The 21869-nt window shown below is 41.5% G+C and overlaps 2 protein-coding genes across 7 annotated transcripts in view; one reads left to right on the top strand and one right to left on the bottom strand.

The window, feature by feature from the left end:
* Positions 1 to 13254: 13254 nt before the first annotated feature.
* On the bottom strand, positions 13255 to 20082 carry CHCHD7 (coiled-coil-helix-coiled-coil-helix domain containing 7). 3 transcript variants are annotated; one of them, XM_013064733.2, is made up of 5 exons: positions 19951 to 20072; positions 18386 to 18456; positions 16858 to 16927; positions 15313 to 15411; positions 13255 to 14552 (listed from the first exon to the last, which is right to left on the bottom strand). In XM_013064733.2, the coding sequence occupies exons 3-5, from the start codon at positions 16909 to 16911 to the stop codon at positions 14448 to 14450; spliced, it is 258 nt and encodes an 85-aa protein (XP_012920187.1). In that variant the 5' UTR covers positions 16912 to 16927; positions 18386 to 18456; positions 19951 to 20072; the 3' UTR covers positions 13255 to 14447. The 3 variants fall into 3 exon arrangements, with proteins under 3 accessions (XP_012920187.1, XP_004768853.1, XP_044931703.1); XM_004768796.3 differs by lacking the exon at positions 18386 to 18456 and having other exon boundaries at positions 19951 to 20082; XM_045075768.1 differs by lacking the exons at positions 13255 to 14552; positions 18386 to 18456; positions 19951 to 20072 and having other exon boundaries at positions 15339 to 15455.
* A 375-nt stretch (positions 20083 to 20457) lies between these two features.
* PLAG1 (PLAG1 zinc finger) overlaps positions 20458 to 21869 on the top strand; it is a 46710-nt gene continuing 45298 nt past the window's right edge. For all 4 annotated transcript variants that reach the window (XM_004768799.3, XM_013064732.2, XM_004768798.3 and 1 more), the window contains exon 1: positions 20458 to 20671. The gene's annotated coding sequence lies outside the window, so the exon portion shown is untranslated. The remainder of the gene's footprint in view (positions 20672 to 21869) is intronic.

The raw sequence follows: 21869 nt of genomic DNA on the forward strand, positions 1-21869 counted from the left end.
CTTGATGAGAGCTATGCCTTTGTATCTTCTCCTGCTCTGTGCAGGGACCACTTCATCCAAAACCCTAGGATCCAGCAGATCCTGCTATCACATATCCTCTTGTAATATTTTCTCATGAAAACAAATAAAACATTTTTTTAATCAGGTAGGAAGCATCTTCAAAACAAACAAGAATGTAATTCCTTGAACCTCAAGGTCTCAGGTCTTGACACTTAATAAAAACCTCCCCAATCATCTAGAAGTTTTGGGGTTTTGTTTTGTTTTTGTTATTTTTTAATTGTGACTCTACACCTGGCAGGTCTCTAAAGCTCTTTTGTAATCCATTGCATTCCAGAAGAATGAAAGCGATTCTTTGTCAGTTCAAAACTTTGAGAATTCCTAACTTAGGAATTTGGATTTAGGACAGAAGGTCTGAGGTCCTTGTTCTAGAGAATCTAGATGCACAATTTAATTTGTGAGATTGTTCATGGAAGGGGGAGTGGTACAATCAGGAGACTGAATTTCTCTTTGTTGGAAAACAGATTTGAATCCAAAAACATATTCCTTAACTTATTAGCCATGGGAACGTGGGCAAATCACTTCACCTCTTCAAATCTCATTTAGATCTTTGGTAAAAACAAGTCTGATGACAAGCTGGATAATGACACACTTCAGTTATTATTATTATGGTTTTTAGCAGCTGCGGAGAAAGCAATGTCGCATAGCATTTAGGCTTGTGACCTCTGAAATCACATTTCCTATGTTAAAATCCTGCCTCTATCCCATAGTAATTAGATGACTATGTGCAAGTCATTTTAACTCCAAGTCTAGGTGTTTCTTCTATAATGTAAAGTTGAAGGCTGTCATGAAGAATAAGTGAGAAAGAAAAGCCATGTATCCACAGAAATTGCATGGTGCAGTGCTTCATGCATAGTAAGCATTTAAAAATATCACTTATTGTGATTACTAATGGAAATGCAGCATCAGCAACAGCAGCAGCAATGGTAACAATACTGCTTTATTATGGAGACAACTTGTAGTTATTTGAGCAGTGGAATATGTCCCCCAAAAATGTTTTTGGCAGAATGAATGTTTCCGTCTTTGACTAAAGCTCATTACAAATACTCATCTTCTCTAAATGGTATAAGGACCTTTGAAAGAACATTCTAGAGGAACCAAAAGAACATGTTATCCAGTAATATTCTAGACAAGGAAACATTTTTCCCTCCTGAGCCGATCTGTGTGTTCTGATTTTACTAAAAATCCTTCTTGTGCCACTTTAATAGGACACTGATAAAAGCAATAAAAATTCCTGCCAGTATTTCTAATAATAACAGTTTTCACTGCTCTAATATTATTAGTATTTTAAGTATTTACCTGCAGTCAACTGATTCTCAAGGAGCACTATTATATAATAGATGTGCACGGGATTTGAAGCGGAAACAAAACCAGGCACATTGTATATAAACTGCACCTCCATCTACCATCTTGGACAGAATGCTGCAGCTCTGGACTATTGCTAAATATATATATTTTTTAATCTAGTTCCTCTTCTATGAAAATAGGAACCTTAGGAGCTGCCCTGCCTGTCTTCTAAGGTTGTTATTGGATATCAGATGAGGGAAAACTTGGATTGAATTGCAATTGAAGTTCTGGTACAAATTTAATTTGTTCTTATTTCAAAATGTGAGCTCACTCACCCACAGAAACACGAGTTCTTGGATTTTGTTTGTACTCACTGAAAAACAACTTCTTTGGTTGGTACATTTGCCCCATCGTCAGCGCCTGGATTTGGCTCTGGAAAAGGAGGGACAGGCAGCTGAGGAATACGCTTTTCGGTATTCAGAGGCAGATCTATCTTCTCTGGGAACAGGGAGGCCTGCTCCTGCCCCAAGAGCTTTTCAAAGACTCCTTTAAGGAATTTTACCAGGCCTTCTCAGAGCTGTGCACATGCCAAAACATATATTGACATGATAAACCACAATGGACTTAAGTGTTTAAAGTCAAAAATACACTGTTAAAAATAAGTACTTTAGTTAGCTGATGGAGCAATCATACCTGGATGCCGAATTGAATTTGTTTAGCATAAACCACAGAGTAAACTTTTTCTCGACATTTTGCATGGAAGCAGGGAAAACCGAAGGTGAAAAACACAATCCGTGAACCTTTTCCTCATTGCTACATTATGGAACAATCGCAACTCATAGCAGAGTAACACAGCTAAGCCAATAAACTCTGACATCTCTGTGAAAATGTTTAGGTTCAAATTAAAATTAAATATGCTTCCCGTGCCCCTGGCTCTGTCTGCTTACTTCTGTCTCACACTTGTCCCTGATGCTTCCTGTTCTCCTCTTTCTGACATCCAGAATATCTGCTACAAAGAATCCCCCAAACTTGGAAAAAAAAAAAAATGGTGTAAATGCCAGGTGCCTATTTTTCACCTCTGTGTTCTGCGTTTGCCTGTTGGTGTTAAGAATGGAGTCATCCAGACTCTTTTTTTTCCTTCTGTTATATACAGTGCATATTATACGTTCTAGTTGTCTCTACTGTTTCATTTATTTTTTTATAATTTTTTGGGGGGTGGAGTTGGGGCTAGAAGTCTGCCTGCTTTGAGTTTTGGACCCATTATTTCGCCTCTCTATGCCTCAGTTTCCTCATTTGTGCAATGGGAGTTTGGAGGGGGTTGTTTTTTTTTTTAATTTTAAAAATTTTTTAAATTTTTTATAAACATATAATGTATTGTTTGTTTCAGGGGTACAAGTCTATGAATCATCAGTCTTACATAATTCACAGCACTCACCGTAGCACATACCCTTCCCAATATCCATTGCCCAGACACCCCACCCCTCCCATCCCCCTCCACTCCAGCACTCAGTTTCCTGAGATTAAGAGTCTATTATGGTTTGTCTCCCTCTCTGGTTTCCTCTGGTATCCTCTCTTCCTCTCTTCCCCTATGATCTCCTGCCTTGTTTCTCAGATTCCACGTATCACGGAGATCATATGATAATTGTCTCCATTGTTTTAATTTGGCTGTAATATTGCAAAAGATTTTGACCTGAGCAACTTCTTGTGTGGGTGGGGTATCTTGGGTGTTCTGAAGGGTATAGGTGATTTTTGTCGCATTCATTCAGTTCATTCGGGGAAACAACTCTGCCTCCAGCCTAGTCTAAGAAGCAATAAATTATTGTATTATTTTGCAAGATTTCAAGCACGAGCATGAAGGATCAGAGGAGAGAAACTTTGTTTAAGTAGATAAGTAGTTCAGAAAACTCTTGCTCCCATCATATCCCCCAGTTCAAAGACATTCACATTGCAGGTTACCCCAAGAAGGTCTCAGAATTTGCTACAAGGGCCCTGGCTCTTCCACTTCTTCTGAACTGGTTTTCTGGTCTAGGGCTGGGAACTGAAGAGAAGTACTCCTGAATATCGCCTGAATATACAGCAGCAGATCAGAAGTTGTCAAATTCTCCCTGTGACTTACAGGGACCGTCCACATACTGAGATGTGGATTTATTGGTTTTTCTCACTTTGTCAGAGACACAGGTCAAACACACAATGTGTTAAGCCTAGTAGGGCCCATGGAAGCCAGGACAATGGACAGCATGTTTCCAAAAAGAGGGAAAAGTGTTTCTTCCTCCTACCTGAGGTTATATGACTCCAAGCTCAAATTAGTATCTTCATTATTTTATACTCACCTTCTGATCACAGTTCCAAGCTTGACTCTAAATACACCCATGCAATGTCATGAAGAAAAGTGAGAAACTGGGTCAGCCATCTAGGTACTTGACAAGATAGCCAAGGACAACTAACTGAATTTTTCACCTTGGATCTTAGGATCCCCTATGGGAAGAGTTTTTTCAGAGTTATTTAGCATTCTCTAGATTCAAAATTGAAAGTGTTTTTGAATTCAAAAACTTCATGCACGGTCTTAGCTTATTTTATTTTTTGAACTTCATGTGCTTTTTTTTTTTTTTGATATTATGAAACAAAAATCCATTTTCCAGAATTTGACTCTAAACAAGAACAATACTATACATTAATCAATATGAGTATCCAAAAAGATTATAACGGGACATTGAGTTGATATGTCTTTGCTCATTTTATGTATGACAACAGCACCCACTCACCCCTTGCTGCTCATAGGTTTAGGATTCACTCCACTAACCCATGGTCCTGCTCCCACTGTTGTCCTTTGATGCCTGAATCCTGGAAAGCGTTGACACTACTTTTCACTGGTGCATTTTCATTTCCTCCATCAATAGGATTTTCAAGTTCTTTATATGACTATTCCTGCCCTCACCAGGACATTCATACGACCTCTTTTACTTCCACATCCTAAAACCCAGCAGACGTTTATTAGAAAAGTAAAGTCACCCATTTGGGTGGTGGCCTGAACCACCATCAGGGAGGACTAAGCTGTGTTGTCCGGACCCCTTGCCATACCCAATACATCCTCCCCCTGACATCCCATTGCTCCTCCCCCTCTCTTGCCTTTGTCACAGCACTTACAACTTCCTAATATGCTATCTTTTTCATTTATTTATTGTGTTTATTGCTAAATCTCCTTCTCTCTCTCTAATCAGATCAGTCCCAGGAGAGGTCTTTGCCTATATTGTGCAGTAATAAATATCATTTGCTTCAAATCTCTAAGGACAGTGTAGAAGCTATAGTAGAAACTCAATAAATATTTGCTGTACAAATGAGCAAATGCCAAGAGATAGGTACTTCCCTAACGTTCAGGTCATGAAACTTTCCTACTGATCGCTCGAGCTTTTCCTTGCTTACTTTCCTCCTCTCTGGGTGCTGAACTCTAGCAAAATTTTAAACTCTGTTCATGTCTTTCTTCTACAACCCCCTGTGGCCTAGAACTTTAATCTAAACACACCCATTTCTTTTATCCATTTTGACCCATATTCTTCAAAGTGCCTTGTGTTTCGATATATAATTCATTCACCCATGGTTATTCACCCCTTCTAAGTAAATCCATCCCATCCTTTGTTTTCTTGTTTAGGGAGATATTCAGAACCCTAGAGTCATAAGCATTTCAGGAAAAAGTCTCTATTCAGATTAACATAATGCTCTATTTTTGTAAATCTGCTATTGTCTTCTTGAAGATTATTAAGGTGCCAAACCATACAATTTTATGCATCTGACTCTCTCCCTTAGAGATATCCAGATAGTAAAATTACTATAATTAGTTTGGTAATCACTCAGCGCTAAAAACCTCTTACTCAAGAGTTCTATTTGAGAATATGAAGAGTTCAACTACATGGAAGCAGACAGTATTGACCTACTATTCCAGCAAAGGAAAGACAAAGTATAAGATCCCTGATTTTCAAAATGTAAACCCCCTTATTCGATGGAGATTTCATAAGTTTTTTGTTTGTTTCTTTACTTTTTCTTCTCCTGAAAAGGTAGGAATAGAGAATAAAAATAAATAATATTTACTGGGGCTTTCTATGTTTCAGTCACTGTGCGAAAGCTTTTTACAGATATCATCTTATTCAATTCAACCACCCTCTGAGGTTGGTATTTTGCAGTCACAGAATTAGATATTTCTAGAGTGAGCACTTTGTCCAAGGCTCAGGGCTTAGGATAGGTCAGGATAGTTAGAAAGAAGTGGGGGTATACATCTAGCCAGTGCAAAGCCAAGCAGATAACTTTAACCACCAGCTGCACATGTCCTATTACTGTACCTCGTTTCTGCAGCTTTTCACATCTTCTCTCCACTTCTCCATACCAAAATTAAAAATAAAGGATTTTTTAAAAGAGATAGAAGTGACCCCCACAGTACTCTAAACCATCTTGTGCTAGATCTGAGGGGTCAAAGGCTGTGAAGGGCTGGGACCGTGGACCCTATGGTTGACAGGAAGCAGAAGAAATTAACCAGTCTGGGTTTTGTTTTCGTATTGTCATTGTTCGGTTTTGTTTTCCCAAGAGGTAAAGAAATGTAGTCTATTGAGGTTGTGCAAGACATTCTTCAAAAGTGGGAATTATATACAGAAGCTGTCAAGGGTTTGGAATGCTGTTCTACAAGATGACATATACATCTGAAATGAAAGAAACAGAGAGACAAGATGACACTCCAGTTGCCAAGTATAGGAACTATAAATTGAAAACACCCCCGCCCCAATCCACAATTCTCTGAGTCTTTAAGGAGCCTATGTATGTGTCAGGAAGCTCTTCAGTACAATAAAATGACAAAACCAGCCTTTTTATCTTGGGCGGGAGGAGGTTGGAAATCCCCTCTGCATATCACCCGGACCTTTTGTGTTCTTCTCCCTTGCTATTTCAAAACAAAGAGCACTGTCCTCTCACTAATGTCACATCTCACTATCACTTCAAGAGCAGAAACGGAGACAGGGTTGACAGCGCACACAGAATCAAACATTTTGAAAGAATTCCTTAGAGTCAATAAAAGGTTTGGGAGAGAACCTCTCTACAGTCAATGATGCTGATTAATTTGTATATTTCCTCCTAGAGTATAAATTTTCTCATTCACTTTTACATCCCCTACAGAAGCCTTTTATCTGTGTGCAGACTCAGTAAGTGCTAAATGGCAAAATGAACAGTAATCTGAATAATGGCCTCGGTCAGGAGCCGCAAAGAAACTGAAAGGACTGGGGATGCAGAGTCCACCGCGGGGGCGGGTTGGGGGGGGGACGGGAGTGCACGTGGGGAGCAGGCGACATGACAACCGCGTTCAGTCGCAGGTTCCTTAAGCCACAAGGGTCTCAGTCTCCTGTCTGCAAGCCAAGGAGAATGCTGATTTCACAGCACTGGGGTGGGTTTTAAATCCGATCTTGTTTCTGACAATATCTTGTGAACTGCAGGGTGCTGTGCAAAGTGTGAAGGACCATAACGGTCTCTGCTTTTGCAATTCAGTGCAGAAAATGACTGATACCACCTATGTGTACAATGCAGGGACAAAATGACAGGCACCAACATATAATCTGGGACAAAGTCAGAGTCTCACAGGGTGTCAAGGCACAGGGAAGGTGCAAAGAGGGGAAGCTGCGTGTGAGGTTGGAGAGTTACCTGGGGAATAGGAGTGTGGCACAAAGCTGACATACATGAAGATTTCAGGATGTCAGAAGAACAAGAGGAGGTCCCTAAAGGGAACGGAGGACAGTTTTTGAAGGGAAAGGAAAGGAGAGGGCTCTTGTTGCCAGGTTGAGGGACAATCTAGCCGGTAATCAGTTTTATTCATACATGTCTGTCATGCCCTGAACATTGATGGAAAAGATTTTCTTCTGAGTGATGTAGTAAATGTTTCCAGTTCTTTTTATCATCTCCCTCTTCCAAAATGAATTTTCTTGTTCTTGCTTTCTGGAGGCTTCAGGTGTATATGAAGCATCTAGGGTAGTGTTATGGGCGTGAGTGAGAAAAAAAATTATAAGGAGATAACATTTTGAGCTAAATTACATTGTGAAACTATTAAAGTGAAGGAGTGAAATAAAACAGCAATCAATTTGGCTTTTCATACTCGCCAAACTTGGGGCATTATTCTGGGGGGGGGGCTTCTGAAAGAGGGGATCAAGTTGAGAAGATCATAGTAATTGAGGTTATATAGCTTTACCGAAGTAGACCAAGAATTAGCTAGGCTTTCACTTCTTATAAATAAATTCAGCCTATTTCTTATAAATGTGTTTCAAATATTAATATCTACTTGCACAACATATGTGAAATCTTCTTTGGGCTTCACAGTGACCTGTAAGACAGAGCATTAAAAAATACATATTTGTGGGGTGCCTAGGAGGCTCAGTCAGTTAAGCATGTGCCTTCCACTCAGGTTGTGATCCCAAGGTCCTGGGATGGAGCCGAATAGGGCTCCCTGCTCAGCGGCAAGACTGCTTCTCCCTCTGCCTGCCACTCCCCCAGCTTGTGCTCTCTATCAAATAAATAAGTAAAATCTTAAAAAAATACATATTCACAATAGGAAAGACACTAAAAGCTGAAGCAATTTACTGTACAGGCTGTAAGTGGCAGAGCCAGAACTCAAACCCAAATATTTTGACTCTAGACACAATGCTGCTTTCAATCGTATCATGTTTTACTTCCGTGTAATAAGGGGGACTTTTTGTTACAGATTCTGGCATTGGAAGCTTTATTTTCATCATTACTAATCTTTTATTTCTTATTCTTCGGTGTTCATTGCCAGTGCCAGCTCCCTGCACCCATGCAAGCACTCCCAACTTCTCTCAGCTCCTCATCAGCTCTGTCAGGTCATCTCCTCCCCCTGCCAAAACGTCCCTCCAACCTGCCTTCTTCCCCTCCTCCTGCCGACACCAGAATATGATGCTGTGAAATGATTTTTGCTTTCTTTTCCTTTCTCTGGGGGGCTATCAATATCGCTGGAGAAACTGGAGTTGGTCCCAAGCCGATTTATTTGTGGACTCTAAATGCAGTGATGAGAAACCAAAAAATCAAGCCCCTGCACCTGGGTGATGTTGCTGTGTAGCCCGGTGACAGTTTTTGTAGACAGACAGATTTTTAAATGTAAATTTACAGGCTTCCCTGGAAGAAAGCAGGTGCTGTGAAGCAGATGTTGCGTCAGTGTGCAAGAGCTTCACCCAGTTGACAGAGGCAAAGCCCAGCACCCTCCAAGAGGTCCGGCGGGCCCGCAGAGTCTAAAGGCAGGTGGGAGGTGGACCTCACACTGACCACTGCACGCTCAACCACCCACAACAGAAACCACTCATCATCTTCAACCTGTCAAGGGAAATTGTTCCTGTGTTCGCAGCTGAAAAGCAAACCAAGCCCACGTCTTTGTAGCTCCTTTTCAGAATAAAACATTGGACACTTGGGTCACATTTCTCATTTTCTTATTCTGCAAAATAAAAACAGAGAGTGAGAAATTAAAAGAACACATAGGTGACTTTGTTTGCCTAATGTAACCACATCCGATGACATCCGCAGCTAGCCAGGGAATACAGGGTGAGTGTCACCCTAGAGATGGGAGGGGAATGAAGAGGGGGCATTCATTCTGACTGGTGTGCTGGCAAGGGGTACTAGAGACAATCCATGTAAGTGGAACGTGAAAGCAGGACTTAACCACAGCATTTGAGAGATGGACATTCAAGTTGAGAAAATTGAGTGTGTATGGGCAATGGAGAAGGTGGCAGCAAGACACCCCACAGGGAAAGGATACAGTCTGATATTTCCGTGTCTGCCTCCCTTGCTGAGATGGAAGGTGCTTGAAGACACAGGTTTGGTCTTGTGTTTCCAAAAGCAGACCCATTCCCCACTTCCTCAAGTCTGCACCCTTTCACAAATGTCCCCAGATCTTAGAGGACCCTGTGAACCAAGGGAAGGAATTTAGACATGTGTCCTGAGGCAATGGTCTTGGAATTTTCAGACCTGTATTTGCATTTTGGAAAGACTCTCTGGCCAGCTGCATAGCAAAGGAACTGGAGTCAGGCAAGAATGTATGGAGGAAAACAGTGAGACGGTTGCAGTGATCTAGGATCATTGTAAAATCCTATCTCAGCACCTCCTGAATTTTTCTTCCAAACACAAACTGATTTGACCCTCTCCATCACACTTCAGCAGCTTTCATTTAGATACTGAACAAGGTTTAAAGTCTCAAGCATAGAATTCAAGGCCCCTTGTAATGTAAACCTACTCTACCTGTTCTACATTTCTTCCTTCACATACTCTGGTCTCAGTCAGTAGAGACTAATCCCCGATACCCCAAAAGCATGTGTCCCTTTTTTATTAAGGTATTTACCCTCTTAGAAGTTTCCTCTTGCTCTTACTGAGGTGCTCACTTCTTCCTCCCAGCTTCTTCCTCCCACACAGCACAGTGAAGTGTTTTGAGGGCCAGATGGTGACTTACTCATGCATGCTCCTCCAACCCCGTTAGCCTAGCACTTTGCACATTATAGACACTTGGCAAATATTTGTTGAGCAGAATTGAACTGTAATAGCAGTACTTGTAGTTGGATTCATTTCATATTTATTGAGCACCAGAAAACATAAACATCAGTCCATCTAAATACATTAAAATGTAAATCACTTCACAGAGATTATAAAAGACGAAAGATACAGAATATAAATGACAAAGAGGTAGTTTCCTTAAAAAATCAAGAGTTCCCCAAATCATTCACTGATAATCTAAAAAAAAAAGAAAAAAGAAAAAAAATGGACAAAGGAAGTAAGTACACCCATTCCATTTTTCATTTGACAGTTGTAAGGATGAAAGGGTTTTCAGGTACCCATTTGGGGGGCACATGGGTGGCGTAGTCTGTTAAGAGTCAGACTCTTGGTTTTGGCTCAGAGTCTTGAGATCCAGCCCTGTGCTGGCCTCTGCACTCCCTCAGCGTGGAGTCTGCTTTAAGTTTCTCTCCTGCTCTCCCTCTGCCCGCCCCCGTCTCTCTCTCTCTCTCTCAAATAAACAAATAAATAAATAGATCTTTAAAAAAAATATTGTACCAGTAAGACTGAAGGTGTAAGGAAAAAACAGTCACAGGCTTTGTTCACTGGAGTAGAAACCAGTGTGTTCCTTCAGGGAGGGTGGCTTGTCAATACCCACAATATTTAAAATGCAAGAGCCTTCAACCTAGAAATTCTATTCTTAGCAATGTATTATAGAGATGAAAACAGAACAGGCAAAGAACGACACACAATAATGCATGTTGCAACCTTGTCTCTAACAGTGAACCCATCAGCAGGAGGCTGGTTCAGTGACAATATAACTACATAAGGGAAAACTGCAGTCATTGAAAGAAATGGTGGAGAATTATTCCCAAATGTATCAATAACAGAAAAAAGCAAGGTACCTCCGGCTTATACAATAGGTTGTTCCTTTTGTGTAAAACAAACATATGGATATCCTTTATATGCATTAAGAACCTTGAAAACTTGACATGGGCTGCTTCTGGGCGGATTTATCTTCTTTTGCATTATTTGGACCTTTGAACATTGTGTACCCTTTTGTGGTGTTTGAGCATGTTCTTCAATGTGTTCAATTTTAAAAGCCACCCCTCATCCCCCACACATACACATTTGTTGATCAATTACACACACTAGATGCTTACCTGGTATTAGGGATATAACTATGCATGATATAGCTTATATCCACAGGGAGCTTTCAAGTAGGTAATGATCCTCAAAAGGATTGCTTCTACATACTACCTCACAGCATGCCACTCTCTCCCACGGCATGGAGAATCTGCAATGAGACACCTTCTCTGAGAGATGTGGGTGAACACAGTAAAATATTTGATAGTTGATATCAAAGGCTTGTCTGAAAATTTTCTCACTGCACCAATACACATCCTGATACAAATGATTTATCAGGTTAATTAGCTTCACTTTTCCTGTACTGTCTTGGAAAGAGAAGGACAATACTGGCAAATGTGACAGTGGGGATGGGTCTCTGCCTCTCCCAAGTGGTACAGCAAAGTCTTACATAATCTGGGTATAAGACGAGTATGCTGGAGTTATCAGGGTACGGTGTAAAGAGGCAAAGAAGGAATTGGGGAGTTAGTGAAGACAAATATAGAACTGAACATCCTTGCCTAAGTGAAGCCATATTATGATTACACACATTAATGATTTGCTGGTCAAATGTCCCCAATTAGTTTGTCACCAAGAGTACTTCATAGAAAACACACTTACAGAAACCATTCATCAAAGAGCTATGCCATTACTACAAAGCTACAATAATCAAGACAGTGTGACTTAAGACAGACATATAGATCAATGGAATAGAATTCAAAATCCAGAAATAAACTCTGACATACATAATTGATTTGCAGTAGGAGTGTCAAGACAATCCAATAGGAGAAAGCACAGCCTTTTCAACCAAAGGTGCTAGGACCTGGACAGCCACATGCAAAAAAAAAAAAAAAAGAAGAAGAAGAAAAAGAAGTTGGATTCCTACCTCATACCACATACAAAAATTAACTCAATGGATCAAAGACCTAAATACAAGAACTAAAACTACAAAACTCTTAGAAGATAAAGTCTTTTTGACTTGGAATTAAGCAATGCTTTCTTAGAAGGGTCACCGAAAGTAACAAAAGAAAAAAGAAATTGGACTTCATCAAAATTGAAAACTTTTGTGTTTCAAAGGATAACATAAAGTGAAAATACAACCCACAGAAGGGAAGAAAACATCTGTATACCTCTATCTGATCAGGGACTTGTATTTAATATATATAAAGAACTCTCACAATTAAGTAATAAAGATACATTACTCAACTTAAAAATAGGCAAAGGATCTAAATGAACATTTCTCCAAGGAAGAAGACATATGACTGGTCAATAAGCACATAAAAAGATGCTCAACATCAGTAGCCTTCAGGAAAACGCAAATCATAACCACACTGAGACACCAGCTCACACCCATTTGGATGACTGTAATCAAAGGCAGATAATAAGTGTCAATGAGAATGTGAAAAAACTGGAACTCTTATACAATGAGAATGTGAAAAAACTGGAACTCTTAAAATGGTGCTGCCACTTCGGAAAATAGTTTCTCAGTGCTCTCAAAGTTTAAACATAGTTACCATATGACCAAGCAATTCAACTCCTAGGGATATATTCAAAAAGAAATGAATAACCACACAAACACTTGTACACAAATATTCAAGAAACAGCATGACTCATAATAGCTTCCAAGTAGAAACAACCAAAATGCCCATCTACTGATGAATGGATACAAAAAATATGGTAGATCCATACAATGGAATGCCATTCAGCAACAAAAAACAATGAAGGGCTGACACACGTAACATGAATGGGTCTTGAAAACATCAGACCAAGTAAAAGAAGCCAGTCACAAAAGACCACATACTTTATGATTCCGTTCCTATAAATGACCAGAATAGCCCATTCTAGAGACAGAAAATAGTTGCCTAAGTGTTGGAGAGCTGAAGAGAAAGGGAGGTGTTAAGAAGAAATTAATGTGTGCTTACGGTTTCTTTCTGAAGTGAAGGGTTCTAGAATCAATTGCGCTGGTGGCCGCACAACTTTGTCAATATACTAAAAATCACTGTATTGTACACTTTAAGTGGATGATTTATATGGTATCTGAATTGTATCTCAATAAACTTGCTATTTAAAAAAAAAAAAAAAAGGCTAGGCTAAGACAAATAGCTCCTGGATAAATGTTGATATTGGTAGGTACATTTAAAGAGGTGACAGTAAAATTCCAAACCCTTGAACAGCACGCTTAAAATACCGAAATACTTGTCACACAAGTATTAGTTTCTTGTCAGGTCCTATTTTAATCCATCATTTTTAGAGCAATCAATACAAATCAAGGCGTTTCTCATACAATCCAACTTTTATTCAAACAGAATCACATTTAACAATCAGGGTCATATGGCTTAAAAACATCTGACCTGGGTTTTGGACTATACCAATGAGATGGATAGTTTGTGGTCAGCAGCCTTTAAAATAACACTCTTGATCCAGCACCAGATAAAGAGAAGGGACACAAGCTATTTGCTTTCATTGATTTTTTTTAGTATGCATTAAATATTAATAAATAATAGGTTCTAAAACTGGCCTGTAAATGAAATAAACTGGATTTAAAAACATGGTAGATATGAGAGCTGCCACACAACCTACCCCAATCACCATACTGAATATTTGTGTGTTTACAGCACAAATGAAGTGGAGCTCTAGTCTCATCCCAGTGTGTTCATACTTCTTGCCCACCTCCTCCTGCGAATAGAAATCCCCCTTCTAAGAAAAATTTTTTTTTCCCATTACTGTGCTTCAAGAGTATAGGCCTTCAGGTTATCCAGTATGTATGGATTTTAGTCACAGAACCTTTTAACTAAAGCCTTTCCCTAAACAAAGAAAAAAAAAAAAAGAAAAAGAAAAAAGAAAAAGGCCATTTATTCGACAATCCTCCAGACCACTTCTTCCCTGCCCAGTTAATGTACTACTCTGATTTAAACAAAGACAAGGGAGTGAAATGAGCATGGAGGTCTTCCTTTGCTGAGCCTGAGATCTGAGGCCCACTGCTCATCCACCATGAACTTACCTTCCCAGTCTCTGTTCTGCCTCTCCACCAACCACCTTAAACTCTAGGTGAAACAGCCTATAGACCACTCTCCAAAGCTAGCTTGAGCTTTCTTTCCACCATGCTGTTGCTCGTGTCATTTCCCATCCTTGGAAACCACCTTCCTTTCATTGCCAGTAAGTGTTTACTTTGTTACCTTTGCTTGTTAGCCAGCTGAAAAGCTCCACTCCTCCCATCACCTTTCCTAATGCTCCCTTACCTTTGGCAAGTCATGTGAACTCAGCGGCATGGCACAGTCAGCACTGGCAGACTATCTCACGGCACTGAGGGCAAACACATAGGACGCAAGGCTAAATTAACTCTATCTGCCCTTGTAGAATTTAAGATCTGTCTGGGTAAGGCCTAAAAGGGGTTAAAAGATTACAGTTATCTTTGTTGAAAGTATTCATCTGCTTCTAAATTAAATAAACAATTTTAATGCAAACAGTCAGTAAGGCATCTTTCCCATTGCCCCCAGGATCTCATCTCTTTCTGCTGCTGTAGGCATAGATGGTGTCACTCCATTCTGTCTTCTCTGGACCATGACAGAATTCTGCATGTAAGTATAAAAAGAAGAAATCCAAATCAGTCATATATCAAATGCTACTCATTTGCCAGTTATTGGCCACTACTTCCTCAAAGAGGAAATTCTAAAAACCAAGTGTAAAGAGGAACCAAAAAACTTATTCTAGGACTTCAGATTATGTTTTCAAACTAATTAAATAGAAGTGATCATTCCAACTACGCTGATGGTAATTGGGATGGGAATGTATATTATTCGAGTACAAGAGCACAAGAGTCCAGTCTATCAAGAGGATCTACTATATAATTGCCACATGAAAGCAATAGTTAATTTAGAAGATCTGGAAAGGAAGTAGCTGGATCTAGTGCTCAGAGATACAGAAATCACAGACCAAAGTCTCAAGAAAAATGAGACCATTTTAACAACCATGAGAGGTGGTGGGAAAGTAGAAGGCAGAAATGGAAGCATAAAATGCATGATGACAAAGCAAGCTCTCCATTCTGTTCATCCCCAGAACTAAAATTAAAACAAGGTTATTGTGTTAGGGCTGCAGCTCTTAAACACTCATAGGAAGACCGACCCACAGGAGACCTGCATTCTTTCAGCCTGGAGAAGGAGGAGGCAGCCACTAAAAGCTCGCAAGGATCCTTCAGGAAACACTGAGGAGAGTGAAAAACTTAAGTTTCCCCAGGCATCACCAAGAAGGGACTGTGGGTATGCACTGATTTGGGGCTTCAGTTTCATGCCTAAGAGAAGAGTTTCGACACAAAGCTAACCAAGCCAGGCTTACCCAGAATTTCCGGCAGTTTTTATACTTCAAGAAGTAAGTGGAGCACTGTTCCCTGTTGTAGTTATTTTCATCCATACATCGGGTAGAAGCATCGGATTCCTTAAATATGTAAGAAAGGCGTCATTTAAGAGGGTGAATGGGATCTTAAAAAAAAAAACAACAAAAAACCCCCAAACTTCTGAAGCCACTTCCCTCCAGAACAGATAATATGAACTCATTCCCTTCTGCTCTTTTAATGAGCATGTAATGAACAGAAACTAAATTATCTTCCCAAGCATCCCAGCACTCATTCTGCTCAGGGCAGACATCTTCCTTTTCATAGTCTGGGTCAGTTTTCTGAATATCTGATTATGGGAACTTGAGCCAGGGTGCAGACTGAGATCATTTATCCCAGTTACCGTTTAACAAAGAAGCGGAGGCAGGGTGCAAGGTGCTGAAAATCACTACTGCACAGTGAGAATCAAAACCCAATCTCCCAACGCAGATTGCAGCTGTCCTGCTTTTCCAAGTTCTCACTTTGACGTGACTGTTTCATGTAAAGCAGGTTTCAAGATCCTAAGCAAGTCGCTAGTAACTAGTCTACATCAAGGCAATGTATATTAACACCACTCATCTCAATGTATTTTTGGCTATCATTCCCTCCATTATGCAACTACATATACCATTATGCATGCAGTTTTAATAGATATCATTAATATCACTTCAAAACCTAAGTGAACAACACAGGGCTGTGAGTTCAAAGGTAGGAGCTATTTGGGAATTAAAATTAAGCTGTCTAAACTGGAAGTAGATTGGATAACAAACTTCAAAGTGAAAAGTATGATTCTGAGAGGTCATCTAAAGGAAAGCTTTAACTCCAGGGATAGGTAATTTGCTTCACGGATCTAAGAAACGGTCTATCTAAAGAAACTTAATAAAGCTGTTCAAAACAGATCAAATATACAAAACAAAGCTAAAATTCTATGCCAAATATTTAATGAATGTGTGCATTTGAAAAATGCATTTGGTTCAGGGAATGGCACCAGTCTGATGACTGCATTATTCCAGGGAGACAAAGCTACAAGTCAGTATTGCTAGTCATACCAAATAGATGCCAATAAGACTTTATTATTACAACAAAACATTTTGTGTACATGATACCCTTGTGGGAAGCTTTAGGCTTTAAATAGGCAAATTCCATTATAGGCCCTATTCGTCGCCAGGCTGTCTTAAGGACAGGATGAAATTAAAACAAATTTTAGTGGCAGTTGAAAAATATACTTTGCCACTTTCCACTTTTGGACTACAGACTTTCCCTGGTGTTACATACTCCGTCTGGTGTTACAGTGGCAAATATATGCTTGCACATTATACAAATGGAAACTTTGAGGGGATGGATCTTTGTTACCTAAAACTGCTCTGCTGAAAGGAGAATACGCTGGCCAGGAATATTTTTGTACAGAAATAACTTTATTCAAGAACTTCAGAAAATGGATGCCCATAAGAACACAACAAGTCTGTTTTTCCAAGTTAATACTCGTGAAAATCAAAAGTAAATCACCTTACCGACAAGCAAGGGTTTATGTCAGGATCTCTCAGCCTCCGTGCTACCATGGGCATCCTAATACTTTCCTTACTGCAGGGAGATGTTAGAGAAGAGAGTTACACAGTGAATGACAGAAAATAAACCAGTGCATCTCATTACACCCCTGAGTACTTGAAAAATTAATTTTGGGATGCTTATCCAGTAAGGAACTTTGTATGCCCTCTCGATTATGACAATAAATATTTGGTTGGGTTTTTCCTTTGCATTGCTATGGTGCCTCAGCACAAAGGCCATATTTAAATTCATCCACTGAAATTTGATTATAATGTCCAGGAAGAAAGTTCAGTTATAGTTCAGTTTTAGTTTATCTTTACTTCTAAAGGTTAAGCTATAAACACATTAAAAAAAAAAAACCCTAAGAATACAGCATGCATTCTTTTTCAAAAGATATTTATTCATTTATGAGAGAGAGAGAGAGAGCAAGCCAATATGCACAAGTGTGGGGAGGCAGGAAGTGCAGAAGGAGACAAGCCGACTCTCTGCTGAGTGAGGAGTGTGCTTCCCTTCCAGGCTTAATCCCAGGCCCCTGAGATCATGATCAGAGCTGAAATCAAGAGTCCAATCCTTAACTGACTGAGCCACCTAGACCTCCCAAATATAGCATACATTCTAATGATTACTTCCTTATTATACCCTTGATCATTATACAAAATAAGTGTGGAACAAATAGTACAACCCAACATTAGCAAAAACATTTGTTTACTAAACCTAACTGCATACTCTGTAGCCAGCACTAGGGTGGTCAATATACTAAAAAAAAACACAGTTATTGCTTAGTTGGCATTTTGAAAAGCTAAAAAAGAAAAACTGAAACTTTACTCCCAGTGGTATCTTCTATTTAACTGATACTTCCCTGGGTTAAAGGAAGTCATAAAATGCTACTGTGCTCCATTAACCTTCCAACTCAAGCCTTACACATGGAGAACTCTGCAGAAGTCCTCACCAATTAAAGATGATCACAGTTCCCTAAGAGCCAACTAGTGATTCCAAGTCAAGTCACACAGTACTCATATATGTCAACTATGTTCCAGGAAAACTGATCTCTATAATGGAGTTCATCTGAAATTGGTATGCCTATTATCTTGGAAGACATGTCATAGAAAGGAACTAAAAGAAAATTAAAAAAAACAATAATCAACAAACTATTTAATATTTCAAAGTGATTTTTTCATTCCACTATATGGGTATACTATTGATGAGCTACCCACAAGCATTTTTAAATGCTCTGCACTAAGTTTAAGGGCCTGAGCTAATATGTACTCTCGAATTCTCTTCTAGCTTAACCATCTTCCACCTAAAAATGGAAGCGGTAACGCAGTATGACCTACACAACACCACCCAATAAAAAACTGCATCAGTCAGTATAACCAGACAAAGGTCAGAATTTTGGTATGAAATGGTTTCTACTTTTCTTGCCCTAGATGACACAGTTAAAAAGTATCAGTCATGGTAAAAGAAATAAGGTACATTCAGGAAAATCAATCAAACCTCGTAAGCTCCTAAAAAGTGGAGGTATTTGTAATGAAGAGTCACCCAGTTCAGAGACCAGGGTGTCCAGGCTAAAAGAGAAAAAAGTTTAGTCATTCCAGTATCCTTTCACTTTTAGGAATCTTCCAAGTAATCCTTATATTTCATGATTTTCCCTGAACAATACATGAATATATACCTAGCTAACAAAAGCATCTAGGTAAAAAAAGAAATTCAAGTGGCTATTCAATTTTATCTAGAAGCTTCTTCCTCTCCTGAACACAATTCTTTTGCTCGCTTGACTTCTCACTAAGAGAACACAGTACTAAGTAAATCCACACCCTTCTTTTTTACATCCATCCTATGATGTAAGAACACAGAATTCTACTTAGCTGTTTATATTCCCTATATATAATCTCAACAATAATGAGACATACACAAAACTCTGGTTGCGTGCCTTATATGAAGATGCACTTTCACTGCATTTTATTATCATTATCAGTCAAGAATTCTTTTAAAATAACATCTAGGTAACATCATATGTACACAAATCAAGTTTGAAGCATTAATTTATTCAGATTTCCTTTCCTTTCCTTTCCGGATTCTACATACGAGTCAATGTTAAGTTTGGATTTCTAAATGTCACCTTCTTTGCCTGAATCCTCACGTATCGACTGAAAATGAAGAGGAAATGCCTGTTTACAAGAAGAAGGGCTAAAGGGAAGATCGAGTGTTCTGATAGAGAACACTTGCCTGCTTACTTTCTGAAGGCACTCAACAAATATTACAGAGCTCTACATGCAAAGGACAGCCGGAAAGAAAACCAAAGATTTGAGGGAGGGGCCGCAAAAGCACAGCACAGTTGAGGAGTAACTCTAACACCTTCTCCAAAAGGCAAATTGCTTTAAAAAGTATGTGTTGATTTTCCATCCAGTTCACATCCCCAGAGGAAGAAAACGTTACTGAACACGTCCATGCTCACATGCTGGTCAGAGCCAAGGCAGGGGTCTGTGGCTCTGATAAAACGCAGATGCAACTAGCAGGAAACTGAAATACGTTATGTGAGAACCTAAAACCCTTACCCCACTGCTGAGCGCAGAAAGGCAGGGTCAGGAAGTCGGCATAGCAAGGCGGGGAGGGGTGGGGAAGTCGAATGAAGAAACTGGAGGTGCGGGTCCGCAGTCTCGCGACCTTCCGCGATGCTGCCTGTCGGTCTAACAGTGGACGACGGGCACAGAACACACCTTGCTGTGACCTTCGATGGAGCCGAGTGGGGCAGGGGGACAGGAAAACGCAGGAAACTGGGGGGGTGGGGGTGGCAATTACGCCCCAAAGGTTGAGAAGCAGGGTAAAGGAGAGCTGGGGTGCCCAGGCAGAGTGAGGGTCACTTTCCTCGTCTCCAGCCCGAACAAACCGGTGTCGTGGAAAGGAGAAGCGACAGGAAAGGGCCTGCGCTGAGGCAAGGCCTAGTGGCAGCGGCTTCACGCCGAAAGAAAGGATTCGGGCCCGCGGTGACCCAGGTGCACACTCCTCTCTTCTCGCATCCCCGCAGTCGCCGCGGAAGATGGGGCGGGGGAACCACTCACCTCGGACGGCCACCCTGCCAGCGCCCAGGCCGTCTCCAGCTCCAAACACGTCAATGGCTCACGCAGCAGGACCTTAAGTAGCGCGCATCCCAACGTGCTGCCCCCGCTCCCCGGCGGCCGCCGGCCCAATCAACGCGCGCCGCCGCCAGACTGACAGCCCTCCCGGGCCCTGCTGGGCGGGGGGCGGGCGGGTCTCGCCCCGCCCCCAGCTGGCGGGAGGAGGGCCGAGGTGGGAGGAGTGGGCGGGGCTGGGCGCCCGGCCACGCCCCTACCCCCCCGCCCCGCCGCGCCCCCCACGCCGCGGCCCGCCTCTTAACACTTTGGTTTGATGGGCGGCACCAAAACCCAATCGGCGAGCCCATCCCTGGCGGCGGCGACGCCTAGTGGCCGGCCCCGGGGCGGAGCCCGCCTGGGGGGCGGGCACAGCGGCGGGCGGGGACCGGGGGCGGGCCGGCGGGAGGCGGGGGCGGTGGCCGAGGAGGCAGGGGGAGGCGGCGGTGGGCGCGACGTCGGCGGCGGCGGCGGCGGCGGCGGCAGCGGCAGCTGCAAGTTGGGCTGCAGGGGCAGCGCATACACTACAATGGCTGCTGGAAAGAGGCGTAAGGAAACAATTTCCAGGCCCGCCGCGTCCAGCCCGAAATATGAGAAAAAAATTATTAGAAATTCCGCGGGCGGTGTAAAGGCGGCGGACGGGCCGGAGGGAGGATGTTAAAGCCCCGCGGTGAGTTCTCCCGGGGTCCGGGGCGGCGGAGAGGCGTTTAGCGGGAGAAATATCAGGGTTATTTAAATTATGGGACTAGCCGAGGGGGCAGAGGAGCAACAGCGGCGGCAGGAGGAGGAAAAGTTTGTGCTACTCTCAGCCCCTGCTCAGGACCCCAGAGAGAAAAATAATAATAAAAAATAAAATAAAATAATTAAGCGGGGGTGTGGGGACTCCCGAAGTCGCTTCTGACAGGGCAGGGGGCGATGCGGCTGGAGACCCAAAGGTGAGGTCGGTGGGAAAAAAAAAAAACCCTTTATTCAGGGTCTGGAAAGTTTGAAAAGTTTTCCTCCTCCTCCTCCTCCTCCTCTCTGGTGCTGTGAATATTGTGACAGCGGCAGCGGCAGCAGCGAGAGCGGAAGACATTAGAGACCCGAAAAATAAGGGAAAAATTAATATAAATTCAGTTTTGAGAGTAAACTCTCCGCATTTTCCACCAAAACATCCCGGGGGAAGGTCGCTTCCCAAAGGGCCTGGCGGAAACCCGCAGTCGGCAATATTTGGGGGGCACTTTGAGTGACTTGGGGGTAACTTTGCCCCTTTTTCAAAAGAGGTTTTTCTTTTTTGGAGAAATGAATTTGTTTTTGCCCTTTCCTCAGGTGGGCGAGTCGGGGTCGGGGTGCGGGGTCTGCGGGGAGGTGTGAGCCCTGGATGTGTGGCTGCGAGGGCGGGGGTAGGGGGAGGGGGTGCTAAATGAAAGCAGGAGATCTGCACAGAGCAGGGACAGCTTGTTGTCAGTATCATAAACAACCAAAATGGAGGGAGAACTCAGGCATATAACCAAATAAAATTTTTTTAAAAATCGCAAAAAATCCCTAAAAATCCGGGATGCTCCCCCTTTTCTCGCTAAAGGTAGAAGTATGAACCGCCTTACCCCTGAAGTCCATTTTGACTTTGCAGGGACCAAGGAGTTAATATTTATTTATTTTTTAAAACTTTCGAAGGGCAAAAGCCTTTTATAACTCAACCGACAATGAGAAAACGTGAAAATCCGATGCAAGAGAAGGAGGGGGAGGGAGGGGGGAAGTGGTAGTGCAGAAACTGCTAAACTTATTGGTAATGTGGATTGATCTGAGATAAGATAAACACTATATTTACTATTTTATAACTCTCTTTTAATGATCTTTGCGGGGTGGTTTTTTTTTTTTTTTTTTTTTTT

This window comes from Mustela putorius, unplaced genomic scaffold (genome assembly GCF_011764305.1).
Source record: "Mustela putorius furo isolate JIRA1106 unplaced genomic scaffold, ASM1176430v1.1 tig00000151_pilon_pilon_pilon, whole genome shotgun sequence".
Taxonomy (NCBI): Eukaryota; Metazoa; Chordata; class Mammalia; order Carnivora; family Mustelidae; genus Mustela; species Mustela putorius.